Source organism: Cyrtonyx montezumae, unplaced genomic scaffold, assembly GCF_038088225.1.
Source record: "Cyrtonyx montezumae isolate F1298 unplaced genomic scaffold, pur_monq_1.0 scaffold_2, whole genome shotgun sequence".
Classification (NCBI taxonomy): Eukaryota; Metazoa; Chordata; class Aves; order Galliformes; family Odontophoridae; genus Cyrtonyx; species Cyrtonyx montezumae.
Genome location: NW_027071936.1, coordinates 36,776,494 through 36,794,841, shown reverse-complemented (window position 1 = coordinate 36,794,841; position 18,348 = coordinate 36,776,494). Strand labels below are relative to the sequence as shown.

Here is an 18,348-nt window from a genome sequence, read left to right as displayed (position 1 = left end):
TGGGAAGGCTTGAGGTGCTCTGTGCACAGGAGTTAAATAAAAGGAGTAGAAGGTAAAACCATTTTGGCAATTGCTTACAGGAAAATCTCTCTCCAGACTATGCACATGGATCCCAATATTCAGCTGTCCAAGTTCATTTAGGCCTTAAAGCAATACAGCAGAGCTGGCTAGAATCAGGTATTTGCCCACAAACAACACAAGATTCTTCACATTGTCTGTAGAAACATAAAATATTCACTCAACTGCCAAATTAGTTCCATGCCATGTTCTTCATTACTCTGCTGGTTTCTAAAGCCAAAACATTTAAACAGTAGTTAGTAAAATTCTACTGAAAACAAAAGTCCTATTCATCTCAGAAAACTTACTAGCATCAAAATACATTTTAACATGGAAAACTTGGAGCTGTCTCAACTCTTCTTTTTTGGGACAGTGGCCAGTGAAATCACAAGAGTGACAATTCTTTCAAAGTCTTTCTAGGCTGATTTCAGTCTGACCAAAAAATCCTGAAACTTCTAACAGATTTGTTTGCAAAGACTTGTGGAAAACATCATCAACAGCATTGCATCAAATACAGAAAGCGAAGCAATTTTCCCAGTTTCACATTAGATTTTGTTTTAGATGATGGATAATTCCCATTGCAGAAGCTTTCCAGAGCATTGTCCCACTCAGCCATAAGGTGCAAGTGTGAGACTGTCCTACCCTAACACAAGGGTAGAAGCCTGGAGATGATGCAGCACCTCAGCACAGCTCTGCAATGCAGGAAAGACAGAGAGCAAGAGCTCCATACCAACAGACAACATACAGGAAATGCTATAGTAAATTGCTGTCTGGGTGAGCCAAAGGATGAAAGTTCAGTGGATATTAACATTTTTTCATCTGATAAAAAACAGACTACAAAAGGTATGAGAAACAGATTTGTCACTTTATAGCTTTCCACGTGCATCCAGCTGCCAGAAATATTAAACTGTGTGATTCAAAAAGGAGGCATCATGCCAACTGTCATATTCCTGTATATAGAAAGTGAACCAAATGAAGAAAGGTAAAGATATTAAGGTTATTAAGATATTAAGTTGCACTTAAAGGGAGTGTACTAATTCATTTTTTCCTACAATCAGTTTAAAAATATTAAAGATTTTAAACTCTACAATATAAAACACTGATGCTGAAATTCAGTTTTGAAAATTACATGTAACATCACATTACATGTAACAGGAAAAATTGTCGGAGTGATAATTGGTATCCTGTGCTCACCTACTTGTTACACTCCATTGTTAGCGACCTCATTTTAAATAAAAGTGTATGAAGACACAAGGTACATACCATTAATATTTTTCTTTCTTCTCCGAAGAAATCAAAATTGCTAATTTTCATGCATTGCAATCCTGTATTGTTTATAGTGACTGGACCCAGACACTGAAACTCAACTCAGGTATTACCTTTTAAATCGTTACAAATTTCTGGTTGAATAACATATTTCCTAGATAATTTATAGAGAGGTTAGAGTTACTCTTGTTTGTACATCTACTTCCCCCAACATTTGCTCAGCATCTTGCCTGCAACACTGCATTCCTGATTCCAAGGATTTCACACTCATGACACACACTTGTGAAAACAGCAAACAACAAATAAATTTTCAGGAGTTATACATATCTTCTCTGGCTAAAGATTTGTCCTTCCCAGGTCAGAGAAATAAGTGAAGGCGGCCCAGGAACTCTTGTGAGTTTGAGGGCTTATTCTACCTGTGCACACAGCACTTTGGTTTCATCATGAGTTTTTCCACATACTACCAGTCACAATGAACAAATTAGAGAAGTAAGCATGTGGTCCCTTTCATTCGCTTTGTACATGTCGCTGCCACAGGCTGGAGTCACCACTCTGAGCAGACACTGCCCTACTTATTTTCCTAACAGGGTCAAATTCTACTACACATGCCACAGTCTGTTTATTTCTGAATATCTCTCGCAAGCCAGCTGCTGTGCAATTCACTTTAATATACACTGAACTGCACGCACCACATCCTGATAAAGCAACTTTCAGACAACCAGGAACATTTCATTCACTACGTAACTGATGTAAATAGCTACATTTGATATACCATTCTCAGAAATAGATTTTATGTCCTGCTTGTTTAATTACACAGAACTAGGTTATAAACTAGCTGCTGTAATTTGTTTTGGGAATTAGAAGAAAAAAATGAACATGGGAAAAATATTTGGCAAAGTTCTGTGCCATAAAGTCCTGAAATATTTATACTGCTACATGACCATAGGAGCTAGCATTGCCACCTTCATGCATTCAGAAACCATGAGTCAGGTTCAAGAAATAAGGAATGTTTTCTAATCTCATGATTTTCATGCCAAGATACACTCTGAGGTTTCCTTGCGTTTTTAAGCTTAATTTTCTTGAATGCTCCATGTAACACTAAGGGATTGTATAGATGATGTAAATCGCATCCAGATTTTGATGCAAGCATGGCAATGCAAAGCACTTGGGGCTTAGCAGCCTCCTCTGCTCACCTCCCAGAATTTCACTGTGAAAGTAAAGAAAGACACTGGGGTAAGAGTAACTGTGGGTTTCTCTATTGTCTGGACCTGGAGCAGTCTTCCCCCCTTGCAAGGGCTGCTGGTGGAGCATCATTCAAGTGTGCAGAAAGACAGCATGAGAGCTCAAGGACAACTGGGTTGGTGAGCAACCTCTGCCTGGGTTACTACTAAGAAGCTCCATGCCCTTGCTCCTCCTGTCTGCACTATTTGCAATCACAGCACTACCATCTAGCAAAACAAACTTGGCTCTGTTACACTGAAACATGGAAAGGGATGGGGATGGACACAAAGATATCTTTTGAGAGATTTTAACCAACGCTTCACTCTAGACTATGTAAATTGGTTCCTGAAAGAGCAGCTTGTTTCTCTGTGCCAAAGCATTTAATGCAACTGTCCTAGCAACACAAACCTATCTTATTTTTTGGCTAACAGAAACCCAAAGCTGGGCACAGTAAAGCCAGGATGGTCCAGGATACAGGGTAGACCAGCAAGGGAAGGGAAAACTGATAGAAAAAGGGCAGATACAGACTCAGAATGCAGAACTTAACCGTACTCAAAACAGAGGCAAGAACTTTTAAACGAGTCATCCCTGTAAATACTTATGGCACCTAGTACACAGAGCCCAAAACTTTCCTCATTTGTTATTCAGAACTTTCTGACAAATATCCTGTGTATATTTTAATAGGGTTTTAGTTTGTTTTAAATACCTAGATTTTATTAATCCCTTAATCCCAGTCCCATCATATGCTTTTCCTTAAATCTTCAACCCTAAACCCCTCTAAGCTCCACAATTATCATCGGCTTCTGAATGGAAATTCTCTTGAAAGACAAACTAAGCAAAAACATCTGACAGATTTATTTCTAAGAATAAGACTAAGAGATACAAAGGCGAAAACAAAACAAAATAAACAAAAAACTGAAGGCAGCATAGATTGTATTCTTGCAAAACTACCTTCCACTTCACACTTAAAGGAAAAAACAGCAGGTAACAAATTGGAAGAATCTAATCAATTTAGCAGAACATAAAAAAACACCACTAGAAAGCCAAGTTTGAATGAGTTTGAGTAGTTTGCGATTTTAAATGTCATGTAAAATATTTCCTAGCCTCTAGTACTCACTGTTGTGCATTGCATTTCTCAGAATTGTTGCTAATATTACATAACTGTGATTGCACTTTTATCTGGATTATTTGCATGCCACCCTTCTCAAGCCTATGCTATCCTTGATATGCAGCAGTTACTAATAGCACAATGCTTGTCTTTATCCCCTTATTCCAGATGCCTTTCTCCATGAAAGATCACCTCTTGTAAGTCTCAGCTCTCCCTTCTTAACTCTTAGACCATCAGATTATCCAGGAGTTTCTTCCAAGGGAACAAATCCATGCTGTGAGATAAAAGGGGTGGGGGGGAGGACGTTTACTGTGTAGTTAGCAGGACAGAACTCCAAAACCTTATTTCACGGCTGGGGATAGCATACTGCCAGGACAGACCAGTTTGCCTAAAATTCTTGCTTTGACTGGTGTAATCAGAGCTTCCTGTGAGCAATTTCCAGTTATTTATTCCCACGCCATCCAGGGCAGAGCTATAAGCTGATCTGGGCTGTCTACTGTAGCAACAGCAATTTTCATCAGGTCACATATCCAAACAAATTAATGTCATATGAATTTACAGTAATCATCAGTTTTCACTTTTTGAAGTTCAAGTATATATGTGTAACTGGAAGAAATACCCTTAAGAATAACAGAGAAGTTACTTGGCCAGCTATAAAGTTTCAAATGCCCTCTAACATAAGAGGGTCAGCGATGCCTGTCTCCACAACAATACAGTAAGAACTCCAGCCTGGAAGATTAGGTAAATATCCCAAGGAAAATACCACTAGTTTTTCATGTTGCAAGTGGATTGCATTTCCAGACACATACGAAAAAAGATATTCTTTCAGTCAAAAAATTCTATTCATCTACATGTTGATCGTAAGCTCAGTCATTGGAGCAAATAGTTCAGAAAAGGCATCTTTACAGAATTACCCAAAAAGGGTCAGCTCTAAGGTTATAATTTCTGACTTGAGAGTGAAATAATTGCATACTGCACAGATAATGTGATGGAGCACCTGCACAGGGTTTCCAGGATGTAAGACACCATCACTACATCTGGTTTGTGAGAGCTTCTCCTCCCCAAACACTCTTGAGCCCCTCCATTTAACATTACAGTTTCAGTGATGGAGACTGACTGGCACAGAGGTATGTTTGTAATTAGTTCTCCAGACATCATACCAATATCTATGCTATCTAGTTCTCCCGTGGCTAACACACTTCAACTAGTATAGAATTGAGAGAAAGCAGAAAGTTGGCTGGGAGGAGTTCATTTTCTCTGCCAAGCCTCCAAGCTCAGCAGGGTGCTGAGCAGCAACTAACACCAACATCAACTGAGCCTTGAGCAAAGATCACCTCAAGGACACAACCTGTATGCCTGAAATCATACTGGTGCTCAGGTGTTTTAGTGGCACCAAGGTTTAGGCTCTTGGCATTTACAGGATTGTGCACAAGCCACACAAAAGCAATATAATTTTATTTATAAGCCGAACCTCCTCTCAAAAGGGATTCATGAAAGCCACCGCTACAATGAGTTTTGCTTATAACCAGTTGCCAAAGTATGACAGCTGGAAAGTATAGAGAATAGACAGACTGAGTCCATAGCTGACAAAAAGCTGTAATTTAATAAGCACTTGGTGGCAGCTTTCACAGATTAGTATACCGACGGACATGTCATAGCAAGCCTGGCCTCAGCACTTTCAGACTGTCCCAGACACCTGCCCTGGTTGGGATAACCATACCCCAGTGCCACCTATTACTCCTGCTTAGGGTGCTGATGGAAATGCCGGCACAGGTCCTCTTCTGTCAACTTTCTCCAGCCATCTACCACTGCCATAGAGGTGAGGGGCAGTTCACATGTAGAAGTGTTGGGTATTACATGAGATCTTAAGTGAGCTGCTGATGTTCAGGAGCTGGACTTACTCATCCTTGTAGGTTCCTTCCAACTCAGGATATTCAATGATTCTGTTTGTTTCATTCCTCCCCTGCCATACTCTCTGGCAGAGAGAGTGAGCACACAGTAATGCTGCTTCTTTCTAAAGTTTCTGAAAGAAAGTGTTTCACAGCTGAAGCGTCCAAAGTAAAATATTCATTTGTATTTCTTTACACAGCTTTCACATTGTTTTCTCTTTATCCTATTGCACCCCATTCTAAAAAAATTCCAAATGCTATTGCTACCAATACAATACCACACTTCACAGAGGCACTTGTATCATTTCCTGCCCAAATTCAATAAATGTTAGGGATACATGCAGGTGATCTCATTAGTTAAATACAGAAACTTGGCAGGGAATTTTACTCTCGTGAAACTGATACAGCCAACACCAACCCAGGCTTTGCACCTCAATCACTATTCAAGAGCCTTTAAAATAACCATGAAATAACACAAAATATATTTCTGTTGTCTTCCCATTCTAGGCACTTGACATTGTTCAATCACTTGCTAGAGAAAGAACTAAATGTCACATTAGGTCATTCCTTAATATAGACCAGGATAAGCCAAACTTCTTTCATGTCCAGTTAACAGGCAAATCATTTGACCTTTCCAGCAGGGCTACTGGAGACCTGGCAAGATGTGCTTTATAGTCTACGGCACTTCACACAAGGCATTGCATTTCATTTCAGAGCTTTGTTACAGACAGAGCTGACAGCAGCCACTACAGCTGCCACTTCTTAATACTGTCAGCTATGATATATTGTTTAGTCTTGCTTTTACTTTTGCTAAACTGTTTAAGCAGAACATTCTAAGATACAAATTTAATTCTGAATGAGACAAACTGTAATAATAATAATATTCTATAATGAAAAAGTATGAATTACTCTACTGGGAAATCTCTGGCTTACTTTATAGGAAAAACAAAAACCATTCTCTTGAGGATTGCATAGCACCTTCCTATTATTAGTGGAAACGCAATGCTTGTTGAATTACAAAGTTTGACAGGGAAGAAAAGCAGGTAAAGCAGTCATCCAAACATCACAGATTATCACTGGCTTCACTCCAACTTTTCTGGGTTATAAAAGACTCCAAAGGCTATCATTTTCACTATTAAGTAAAAATAAGGTACCAAGAGCAGAAGTTTCTGTGCTCCATATCTACTAGCCTTACTTTACACCAAAACCACTGAGTGCATTGCCTTTGTGCAGTGCTTTTTCATCTGCTTTAAAGATAACTGAGGAGGTGCATCAAGATACAGTCTTCAGTTTATAACGTGCTATTTTCCCTTCCACACTACCTCCCTGCTTAGATTAACATATATAAGAGACTATATAGTGAGACTGCTCTGGTGTCTCTGAGTGATAGATGACAAAAGAACTACTGTGAGGTACCCCATCCCATTTATCTGACAGCACTGAAAGGTGAGTGACTAATGAATCAGTGACATGGAGAAACAAGAGTGAGAATACCTCATATAGTGTTAATCAAGTCACGTAAGTTAGACTTGTGACATTAGGAGCAGTCATTGCTATTCAGCTAGAAACCATAAGGTCTGTGCAGCATGCAGTTGGCTGGTGCCTGCCCCTGCTCACATGTGGACCAAACCTAAAGGCATTAGTGTTCATTCTTTCTCCCTCCTTTTCTGAGATTCATTTCCATTTGTATCTAGACTTAAGCAGGTAGTTGGAAGGGCCACTGTTCAGTACAAACACAGCCACAATCTCACTCCAGCTGAAGAGGTGACAATTTCCAAAGCACAGTATTATCAGAATGACCATGCTACTGAAGTAAAGAACTTCAACAAGAGCCCCTTGAGGTAAATGCAATTGCAAACATGATTTATTAGGTTATCTTGACCAAAAACACCTAATTGAGACTAGTAATCCTAATTGAGACTAGTATAACTTAAGTCACCTACTTATATAAAGTCATAGCTTCTCTGCTTTTAAACCAGACTAGTGGAATCTGTGTCAGCAAAACTTCTACCCCTCAGCTCCATCTTCAGCATCATGAGAGAGTAGCTGGATTATTATCAAGTTCTCTTACACAAACAAGACTTTAAGGCCAGATGGTAACAGAAGCTACTGACACAGTCCTTTGCTGAGGTGCACACGTTCACAGCCTTTATCTTTCACTCATGTCAACTTGTTTAAGAACATACAATAACTCACCCCACAAATTCAGCTTGTGAATCTCTTATAGTAAGGCACCCTAAGCAAATGTTTGAGTTATGCTTTCCCTATTTTTACTCCCCTGAAGCCTTATGTCATTCACAAAACTCAGGTAACACCAGCCCCAGCATCTCTTTCCCCTTCCAATGTCTCTATTCTTGGAATAGTCACATATACTTCTATTTCTCATAGAAATTTAGATAATTCTCAACCCCATTTCCACACCCTTTTTGACCACTGTCTGGAAGAATATTAACCTTATATTTTGCTCTGTTTCAGGCACAGAATAGACAGTTTTCTCTCACACTTTCCCTCACACTGATAACATGAAATCTATTCTTAAAACGTCAAAACAAATGCAAAAAATACAACAATGTTATCTGCTGGCTCCATACCAAAACCAAACAAACAAACCTTTCACCACTATGTCTCTTCTCACAATGCCTTTTGATAGCCATCGGCCAATGAATAATGAGAAAAACAGTCACACTAAAAATAGCAGCTCAAAATGGTGGGGAAGTCGACAGAAGTTGTCAAGCCTCCAGGGTCAGATACTCACAAAGAAAATATTTTTTTTTATTTTTTTCACCCAGTTTCTATTCAACCAGTGACCTTACTTTTTAGGCTCAAGACAGCCTGCCAATTTTGCATCTACTCTGAGCATCTAATTAGAGTTTATTTTTCCACAACATCTGTCTTTCAAAAGTGGACACTGTAAACACTTCAGTACCATAAAACATTTCACTTGTAATCGTTATACTGTAAGAACAGTCAATTATAAGTTAAAGAAAAGTTACCAGCATCCTTAAACGAAAAAAAAGAACATGTTGACACATGAAGTTAGATATCCCCTAGCCACAAACTTGTAGGTTCCTTTTCTTCCCCGATACAACAGTTAAATTCACTTTCAGGGAAATGACATCAGTACAGGAACTATTTAGATTGAGTTTGCTTCCTACTAGGTCTGAGGAGGTTGTCTGCCAAATAAGGCCAAGAACACATGAGATATAGACGTGTTTCTCTTGCCTTACTCTCCACCCTCACTTCTGCCTTCCCTTCTCTCTTCAGAGATGCTCTGTCTTGCTTTAAACTGTACAGCAAAGGAAGAAAAACAAACTTTTTTCCAGCTTTCAACACAAAATTTGAATAGCTCTGCAAAGAGAGGCAACAAGTAAATTATAGCTGTACAAAGTGATATCTTCCCATCTTCAAGTTAAATTCCTTAAAAGAGGACACTACTTTCAGGCAGATCTGCAAAGCTGGTAGCACTACACCACGTTCTTTGGACCTTCAGAAAACTTGCTAATTTTATGAGGGCTGCTCCAAAAGTAATGCCTCTTACTTTATCACATGCTCTTTGTATCTGTGGTAGTTTACATGGAAATAAATAGCAGACAATGACCTACATACATCACTTGTGAAAAAGGGAATATTATAATTGTCCATATTTCACTTAGCTCCAAAAGGAAAAAAAAAACCCACATACACACCACCTCTGTTCCTTCAGGACTTAGTGTAGAGAGGATGCAAACTGTGGCACTAACAGCTCATCTGTCATTCTTATTAAACTGCATCTTGTAAAAAGAATTAAAGGCAACCAAGTAATGCTTCTTGCTTTCTTAGTTGATGAATGTTATGCATTCTATAAACTCCTATAAAACAAAGTGCTTTCTGACCCAGGAGCGGATGAGCAGGTAACTGCTGTGACCTCTGCAGGTTCCCCCCAATCCCCACTCTGTGCCAGGAAATATTCCTGCTGAGAAACACAGCCTGTATTTATATGAATCCAAAGCTCATTCCTGAAGAGAGAAGAAATTGAACAGGATAATTTTTTTGGACCTTCACTTAAAAAAATAATACAAGTGAAGACTAAATACAAAATTTCTATAAACTATAAAAAGAAAGACCCCTAATGTTCATCTTTCTTGAATCTCAAAGGAAGCCTGCATAAGTAGATATTCTTGGTTCTAAGCAAGTTTTCAGTTTCATAACTTCCTACTCTGGTGCCATACTTCAAAAAAAAAAAAAATGCTGACTACCTCAGTACTGACAGCTTTCTTTAAAGTCCAAGTTCTGGAAGTCATGTTATTATTCCTATTTTCAAAGTGATTGGACCAATCCAGCATTCATTTTTGCTATGAAAAATTTTAGGCCATAAAAGAAAAAGAGAGAAAAGACAAAGACTTGAAACAAGATGAAGATCTTAACGCTGATTCCCCCCCCCCCCTCCCCTTCCCCCCAAATCTCATTTTGGAAATGTCAAGCTCAACATCTACAATACTTTTCAATCTACCATATTTCAGTATATTAAAAAAAATCCCAAGTAAAATTAGAGATTCAATAAAATAATAAAAAAAATGACAGAAGTCCCATTTCATTACCAGACACAGACACTACCCATTACCTCCTACTCATGGAGTTCTACAGTTCACAAAAAAGTATCTTTGATGATCAGATATCCTCCAGGAATTTTAAGATAAGCAGACTGGCCACATATTCCCACATCTCTTATCCTACTTCCTGGCTTGAGAGCTTTCCAGAGCTGCACAACACTTTTCCTATAGCTCATGGTTTCACTGGACACATAAGAAATGTTATATTTTAGATTACACATTGTGTAAAATAAGTCCACCAGAAAACCAGAGCAATGTAAGTTACAGTAATGGAAAACGTGAAGTTGTGTTTTGTGGAAACCATTACCACTTTGGAGCAACTCTCAGCAGCACAGCAATGCCAGCAGCTGCCAGTTAGGGCTTAGTTAGTAGCTTGTGAGAGCTTCCAGGATGGAGCATAAAGTTACCGACACAATTATCACTGGCCAGGCAAGCAGTTGTTCTAGTGTTTCTCCCTATTTCACATGCCTGCTTGAAAGACCATTTCCCTAGTCCCCCACTATAACAGTTTACTGTATACCAACATAAAACTTAAAAAAAAGATCACGCAAACAAAAGAGCTCAGACAAATTCTAGTCAACCTAAGCTGGCATGCCCTGGGTCCATTCAAGGCATTGTTTTATTTAATTATTGTTAAAATTGTTTTCGCAGATGTTAATAACAATCAAATAGCTTTCTTCCTTACATTAGGAAGATCAAAGGCCAAGCTCCTGCAGAAACAAATATTATGCAAACACCATACACATGCACCATCCCCATGAATAACTTGCTAGGTAAAAAAAAAATGGGAATGCAGAGGAGGCAACTATGATGATGATTATCATCTGATGCCAGCATGAAGAATTTCAGCATGCTCACGTGGGACGTAGATAGAGCAGCTGATGTGCTGCATGTATGTTCATCCTCCATCCCAAAGTAGGCTGCTTCTCTACCCGTTCCCTGGGCATGGTGCATACTGACAAATTTATTATCACAAGCCTTTCATCAGCTACAACCTTGCCACAGAAACTCAAGGAAAAAATGCACTTGAAATGTGAATATATACAAAAACACAGGGTTATTTCTAAGGTGATTTCTGATAGGGAAAAAAATGTCAATGGGTACCATTTTTTCCCCACATGGAGGAATTCAGTTCCACACCTTTGCTTCATAGGTACTTCCATGTCAGAGGTCATTTTGTTAGACCACACCTCTGTTTCCATCTTTTGCACAACAACAAAATGTAAGGGAAGATCAGTAAAAAGATTTGGCCTCTACTGCCATTCAACCAACATCTGCCTCTGACATTGTGCGTCAATATAATAAAGTAGGAGGCTTTGCTTTTGGAGCAGCTCTCATAGACTGCTATAGTTTCACTTCAGAATTTCCTTGTTTCTGGTAGCAATTACTGTCATAAAACTCAGATAAGAATTGTTTACAGACCTTGCCACAAGACTAGTGTCCCTGTTTTGGTAAGTTACAAATGTTTCAAGAATGCATTTAGAATGAATAACTAAACCTGTCCAGTCATTACAGCATTATTGAATAATCCTTCAATATCAAGGGTTCATTCTGCAGAAGAGAATAGTTGTGGCAATTGTAACACTACAGTTATTCTTACCAAGTTTATTCTAGTTATGTTTATTGAGCATTGAGAAATAACTAAGTCACCCCCAAAGTAATACAGATATAACATTAATGCAAAGTCTAAAGAGATTAATATGCCCAACTGGACACATCAGAAACATCACTGGTGTTTATCCAGGACCCCAGGTATGCATGGACATAAGCTATAGTAAATCAATCAGTATTGGCAACCTAAAAGTGAAATAAAACCATTTCAAATATTTTGACCAACTTTTTTTTTGGAAATAAATTTTGCATGGAAATGGTTAAGAGATAATGAGGGTCTTAGATGCAATTCTTACAATGTAGTACAATACAAGTGCATGGAAACACTTTCTCACATCTCAAGAACCTACTAGCAACTGGTAACTGAAGTTTGAGATGGATATGTCAAATAAGCAGCTGCCCGTCTAGTGGTTTGTGCTGATTCAGAGGTGATCAATTCATTTACATGAAGACAAGTTGCATTACAGCAATGTCATTTCATGTAACTGCATGTGTTAGAAAGATGCACAAGTATTAACCTTTTACTTCCATAGGAAAAGTCAGACATTTCCTACACCACCTAAAAATAAAGTTTGCATCCCAATGTAATTAGGTCTTTCTTGCTCTAGGTTTCCATTGTTTGATTTCGCATTACAGTATCAGTCTTAACTGTTTTCCTTGCTCTCTGAATTAACATAAAACACCACAAGGAACAAGTGAGGATAGCATCTTGGTAACATTAGTTTGCACACGTCAGCTGCAGCAATTTCTGCTTTCTTCAGCATGAGTTAACCGGCCACAGCTCATAATCTCTCACTATACAAGTGCCACTTCAGAATTAAATACCTGGAAGCCTTGCAGTGCAGCAGCATGTGGTGGCTTGAGCCACTTGAATGGTTTATTGTTAGTAGAAGATGGAGATCTACAACCTCATCCCACCCTTCATTCCTGGTTCAAGAGCAAAGATTTTTTTATTTTATTTTTTTCCAAACTCATAGAGCAGCTTTCTCTCCACTGGGACTCACTTGTGAGAACCATACCTCTGCTCCACAACCCTATTACAAACCTATTCCAACCACTGCCAGTACATCACTTCCTACTATTTCTGACCCATGTAATGGCACTAGATAGGGCTTCAACAGGTCCCTTTGCAAGGAGCTACCTACATGAAGCCCAGTCACGTACAAGTGCATGCAGCTACGAGCATTGCACACACCCATTTATGCTACTACCTACAAGGATGGAATATAGCATATACAATGTTGGGCATATAAGATGTGTGCAGCTCTATATGTAAAAATTTTAAAGCACTAAAATAGATACACTGTTGATTATGATGTGGCAAAAAGTCTACTAGTGTTGGGAAAAAAAATAAACACAAAACAGATTGACTTTACCACATAGAGACAACTACTACTTCCACTAAAACAGCATACCATAGCCAGTCAAATGACTTACTGAAAACTTACTCCAGGAAGCAAACAAAGTCTTAATTTGTTCCCATTATCAGTAATAAGACATTAGCTTTTTGGATAAACAGCAAAAGTATTTTCTGTGCTTCATAAACTGTACTTTATTTGAACTTAATTTCTAGGAGCCAAAACTAAACTAAAGCAGGAAATTAGTCCTCAGTGAAACAGCCGGATTCATCCACAGCATCAAGAGCACAAATTTAAGAAAGAAAAAAAAAAGCCCTCCTTGCCAAAGTACATAATTCTGCTGCCTCATTACTGTTTTGCTAAAATAATTTAATTAGTAGTCTTCAGATGCAGGAAGGCATTTATACTTCATCAGGAAAAAAGGGGTGGGGGTGAATGGTACAGACTGTTCCAGCATACCAGGAACACAGCACCAAATTCTTGCAGCTACCAGACCACAGCTGGACTGGCATATGAGAACTAAGTACTTTTTTGATCAAAAAGTTTTTGTTGTTGTTGCACTAGGGTAGTGCAAAATCTGGATGGTCTTAGCTCCAAATAAAAAGAAATGACTCAGTCACAGAGTAGAGCTGAGATCCAGCATGTGAATGGGTTATTGTGCTTCCCCTCTCCATGCATGTTTAAAACCTTAAAACCACCTCAGAACCCATCTTTCATTATGCTCTCTGCTCACATGGGTACTGATGCTTGTCTTTAGGGAATCCTATAATGCAGGCATTTACACACAGCTGTTCAGGATGATTCCTTCCTTCTACTCCATACAAACAGCACACTTAATTCATGTGATAAAATACTCATCTAGACTAATTTCAACATATTTCCTTCCTCTATATAAATTTTCAGATAAGAAATATGCTTACTAGCCAGGTCACACACTGGCTCCCCAGGTCAACAGAGCCCATTACAAAAAAAAAAAAACAAAAACAAGTGCTACTGTTGCTAAAATTGTCTGTTTATTGCATCTTCCTGCCTACAGTTCTGGGTTGTTCTTCAGTATGGCATGTAAATAACCCATACTTTTAAATACTGTCCTTACTACAGTAGTACTTTGACCCTCAGATTGGAAAAGCATTCCCAGTTCAAACATGTTATTGCTGCAGGAGATGATGAACAAGAAATTGAGTTATAGCTTAGCATGAAAATAAACTGTAGTTCAGCCCTTTTTGGCTCAGGTATCACCTGTATGCAGGTATTTCCACAGCTTTACATTTTACCCTAGCCATAAAGAAAATTATCCAGCATACTTTGCAGGTGATTAAGATTAGCCAAGTCTAAATGAACTGGCAGGCTGTGAATTGCTAGTTGAGATTAGCTAAAAATATTGTCATGATGCATAAACCCAAATAGAAACCTGCTCCCTGTCCCAGGAATTCTGCAGTCCCAACAGGTGTAAAAAATAATTCATCTTTGTCACTAAACTACATAAATACGCAGGGGGGGAGGCAGGCTGCTGGCAGAGGTGTCATTTACACATGAACACTTCCACAGAGCAAAGCACAGTTTAAAGGTGCTGGAGTCCATAGCCACAACTGTTCACCAGAGATTTCCAGTACTGATGAATATGACTATTGAATATGAATTCAATAGTACAAATTTAGTCCCCATGTGATATAAATGAAGTGTTTTAGATGTCTGAGGAAGGCTTTGAAACAGCCCACATACAAAGAAATTTCTTCACTGAAAAAAAGCAACTTCCAAAATCCAAATGTAGAGAACTGGTAGATTGTGCCTGGGTACAAAGATCACATTTGTTTTGACTTAGTTCCTCAAATCCTTTCAATATCAGTTAAGAGCACATACTCTATAAAACACTCCTGGGAATACCAGTTAAGAGCACTTGCTGCATAAAAAGAAAAAAACGTTGTGAGCAAGCAGCATTTTCACCCAGGCGTATATCAATGAATCACTGTTTATAACTCCAGTCTCTTAAGTGCAGCTTATTGCAAATAGTGGGATTTGCAAGAACAGACACCAAAAGATCCTCCAACTGTTAAGAGCTGCTGAATAAACAATGGGAACATGAGCAATTCTCCCCCACTGCCTCCCATGTGAACTGCACAGGCAGAAAATTGCCCATTTCCTGCCAGCCTCCTTCCTCAAGTCACAACCTTCTGGGGGAGATCAGGGAGGGGAATTCAAGGGTGCTTTCTGCCTGTTTTGTTGTATAGATAAGAACACAGATAAAGCAACGATTCTGGATGAAGATGTACGATTTCCTCTCAGCCTTCAGACAACAAATGTATTTTCCCAGCCTTCCACACCACAGGACAAGTTGAGCCCAGCACCCACAGTTCAGTGCTTTATAGTCTGAAGGCCGCAGGGTGACTGCAACATGATGGATATCCACATGCAAACAGGGGAGAACACACTCACCCGAGAGATGGACAGAGGCATGTTGAAATCCTTGCCACCTTGAAGCCTGAAACCCCAAGGAGCTGGGCCAACCAAAGACACACTGTAGTTGCTCATGGTATTGAATATTCAAGGATCCAAGCCAAGGACTTGACACCTGCAGAAAAGGATTACTCTTTTAATTTAAAGCAGACAAAAACAAAAAGCGCTGCCCACCACCTCTCCATAGTGTAAGGACCGTCAAAAATCTACACCAAGTCTGTCATTACTCATGTTTCACTGTGCTAAATTGATTAGGAAGAAACATGGGGAGTTGGTTACACACCCCTTCCACTCTCAAGGTTTCTGGTGTTGAAATATTTGCATCTCAAGAGAAGCAACAGTTAGAAACACTTGTCAAACATTAATAGAATATTGTGGAGGAAAATAAACCCAAAACCTCAATGCTGAGACAAGCATGAATTGATAGTATCCCTTAAATCCAAGTATGGAAGAAGTTACCACCATTGGCACATCCATCTCTAACAAAATGAGTATCACATGCTGCCATGTCATCAGCTCAGAACTTGTTTCTCAACACATTATGGTTTGACAGTTTCAGAATAACATCAAAATGTCACAACTTTGAAGTTAGCCAGAAGAAAATAAAAACCCTGTGACTTTCAGTTTTACAGCATAACTTCATATCGACAGAACAATGCTAGAGACAAGACAAATCTTAACACCAAGCCTCAAATGAAAGCTGCAAATTAAATTAAAATACCGACAGCCACATCTTAATAATGAGAGGGAAAAAGTAAAAAAAAGCAGAGCAAAATTCTAGCACCTCCTTCCCCTCCAAACCAATGTGAGCAACAAATTACCTTTAAAAGGCAACCTCCGCACTTAATTGCTGCTCAGAGCCAGAGATAAGGGCTTCAGTTTCACCTCAGATAAGTAACATTACAATGACATCTTAGGTAGTGGATCCCGACTATTTTGGTATGGTTGAAGCAAGGCAAAGAACACAGCAGAGCAGGGTGTAAGCCTACACCGCAGCACGGCCGGATTCCAGCTCCTGTGCTGACATTTAAGGTGGCACCACGGGCACACTGTAGTGAGTGGGCTGCACACCCCAAATCCAGCCTGCCTCACTGTGCACTGTAGGGGGATTTTAGCTTTTGTGGAAGTAGGGTTTGGAAAGGCTTCCAGTCCAGTAGGCAGCCCAAGGTGCAAAAACCAGGATTCAGAGCTACCTTGGCAGCTCCTTGGGCAGCATTACCCCAGCACTGGCTCAGCATGCCCCGAAATTCTCAGCATGGTAAATGCCACCTCCCGATCCTTCCTGCTGGCGGAGAGGGGGAGAAGAAAAGCCTCCAAGCAAGTTTGAGCTCTCAGGGGGCTTGCTCACCACTGAAGTGAGAAGTACAACTTTGCTAATTCCTTCTGAAAGGGGATTCTACTTAGTCACAGATTTCTTCCCTTATGAAAGGGAGAATTCTTTTCATTCCCAGTAAATGAAAGCCACCGCAGCAACAGGTCGCCATATAATGGGGACATCAGGAAAGCACACCGCGTACAGTGAGCAGCACTTGTGTGGTTCACCGGCAGAAGGCTTTACCTATGGAGTCAAAGGGCTCATAATAAAAGAAAAAAAGAAAAAAAAAAAGTTGTTGCAACTAGTTGTTACAACAGCTTCAGGAAAAGATCATGTTCTAAAAGGACATTTTCCTCCACCCCGTTTGAAGCAGCTACAAACGGGGAGAATGAAGCTGCCTGCTGAAATGCCGCGCGTGGCACCCAGCACCGCTCCTCTCTCCTTTCCCAGCCTCGTGACTCTGCACCTCCGAAGGAGGCAACCACTCGGAAACCCACTGCACTTCTCAAAGTATAAGGGCAACACCTAAGCCTCACAAGCCCACTTCGTGCAGGGGTCATTGAGTAACCACGGAGGAATTGTGCAATTTCCATCGGTTTTCACCAAACGCTCAGCGGGTCGGCTCCTGGAAGGGAGAATTTCGAAACCCTAGCAGAAACGCCCATCACCACGCGTGGGGACGCGGAACAGAGGAGACCCATGGAGGAGGCAGCACCCGGGGCAGCGAGCAGCCAGCCCCACCGCACAGCCCGGAACAGCACGGAGCGACCTGAGCCCCGAACCTTGCCAGGAGCTCCCCAGGCAGCCCAGCTGCACCCCGACACCGAGTTAAGTTACAAGAACACCAACCAGCTTACAGGTTACGAGAAGCAGCATGAAGTTGGAATCCCTCCCAGCCTCCCGGCTTCCCCACTCCCTCTCCGCCTAGCCCCGCTCACTCACCCAGCCTGGGGCTGAGGGGCACGGAACAACGAAGACACCCGCGGCGCGTCTGCCAAGCAGCAGCTCCGTCCCTCGCTCTTGTTTTCACTTCCGTCTACCGCCGCTCCTCCCCCGGCACGGCCCGGCCCGGCCCGGCACCTCGCGGCGGGGATGGGGCAGGGGCGGGGCGCGGTGCCCACGGTCCGGCAGCTGGAAATGCTCTAATGCATCGCTCTTGGGAGGACCTGAATTTTCTTATTATTTTTTAGTACCAATTTACTATTTTTTTAACAAGGAAATGCACTTCTTTTTTTCTTTTTCTTTTTCTTTTAATACTTAATTAAAGATGCACCTGTGAAATCCAAAGGAGAAGGGGCGGAGGGGGGGGGAGAGAGAAGCTGATTATCTACGCATCGCCCCTCTACCCCAGCCTGAAGAAGGGAGCTGCTGTGCCAGGCAGTGGTGAAAAGGGGCAGCCCAAGCTCGCAGCATAGCCCGTGTAGGCTGCCACAGCTCTCCTACAGCTAACTTCTACTAAAAGAGCAAAACTTCACTTTAT

The 18,348-nt window shown here is 40.5% G+C and overlaps 1 protein-coding gene across 4 annotated transcripts in view; it reads right to left on the bottom strand.

Moving 5' to 3' along the window:
• Window positions 1-17,910, bottom strand: part of PDLIM5 (PDZ and LIM domain 5) — a 110,465-nt gene extending 92,555 nt beyond the window's left edge. The window contains exons 1-2 of one of the 4 annotated variants that reach the window (XM_065736909.1): window positions 17,811-17,910; window positions 15,533-15,668 (exon numbers count right to left, since the gene is read on the bottom strand). In XM_065736909.1, coding sequence (XP_065592981.1) covers window positions 15,533-15,628 — 96 coding nt within the window. In that variant the 5' untranslated portion in view covers window positions 15,629-15,668; window positions 17,811-17,910. Of the gene's footprint in view, window positions 1-15,532; window positions 15,669-16,374; window positions 16,441-17,810 lie in introns of those variants that run through there. The other 3 variants (XM_065736905.1, XM_065736908.1, XM_065736906.1) reach the window with 3 other exon arrangements.
• Between the last annotated feature and the right edge of the window lie 438 nt (window positions 17,911-18,348).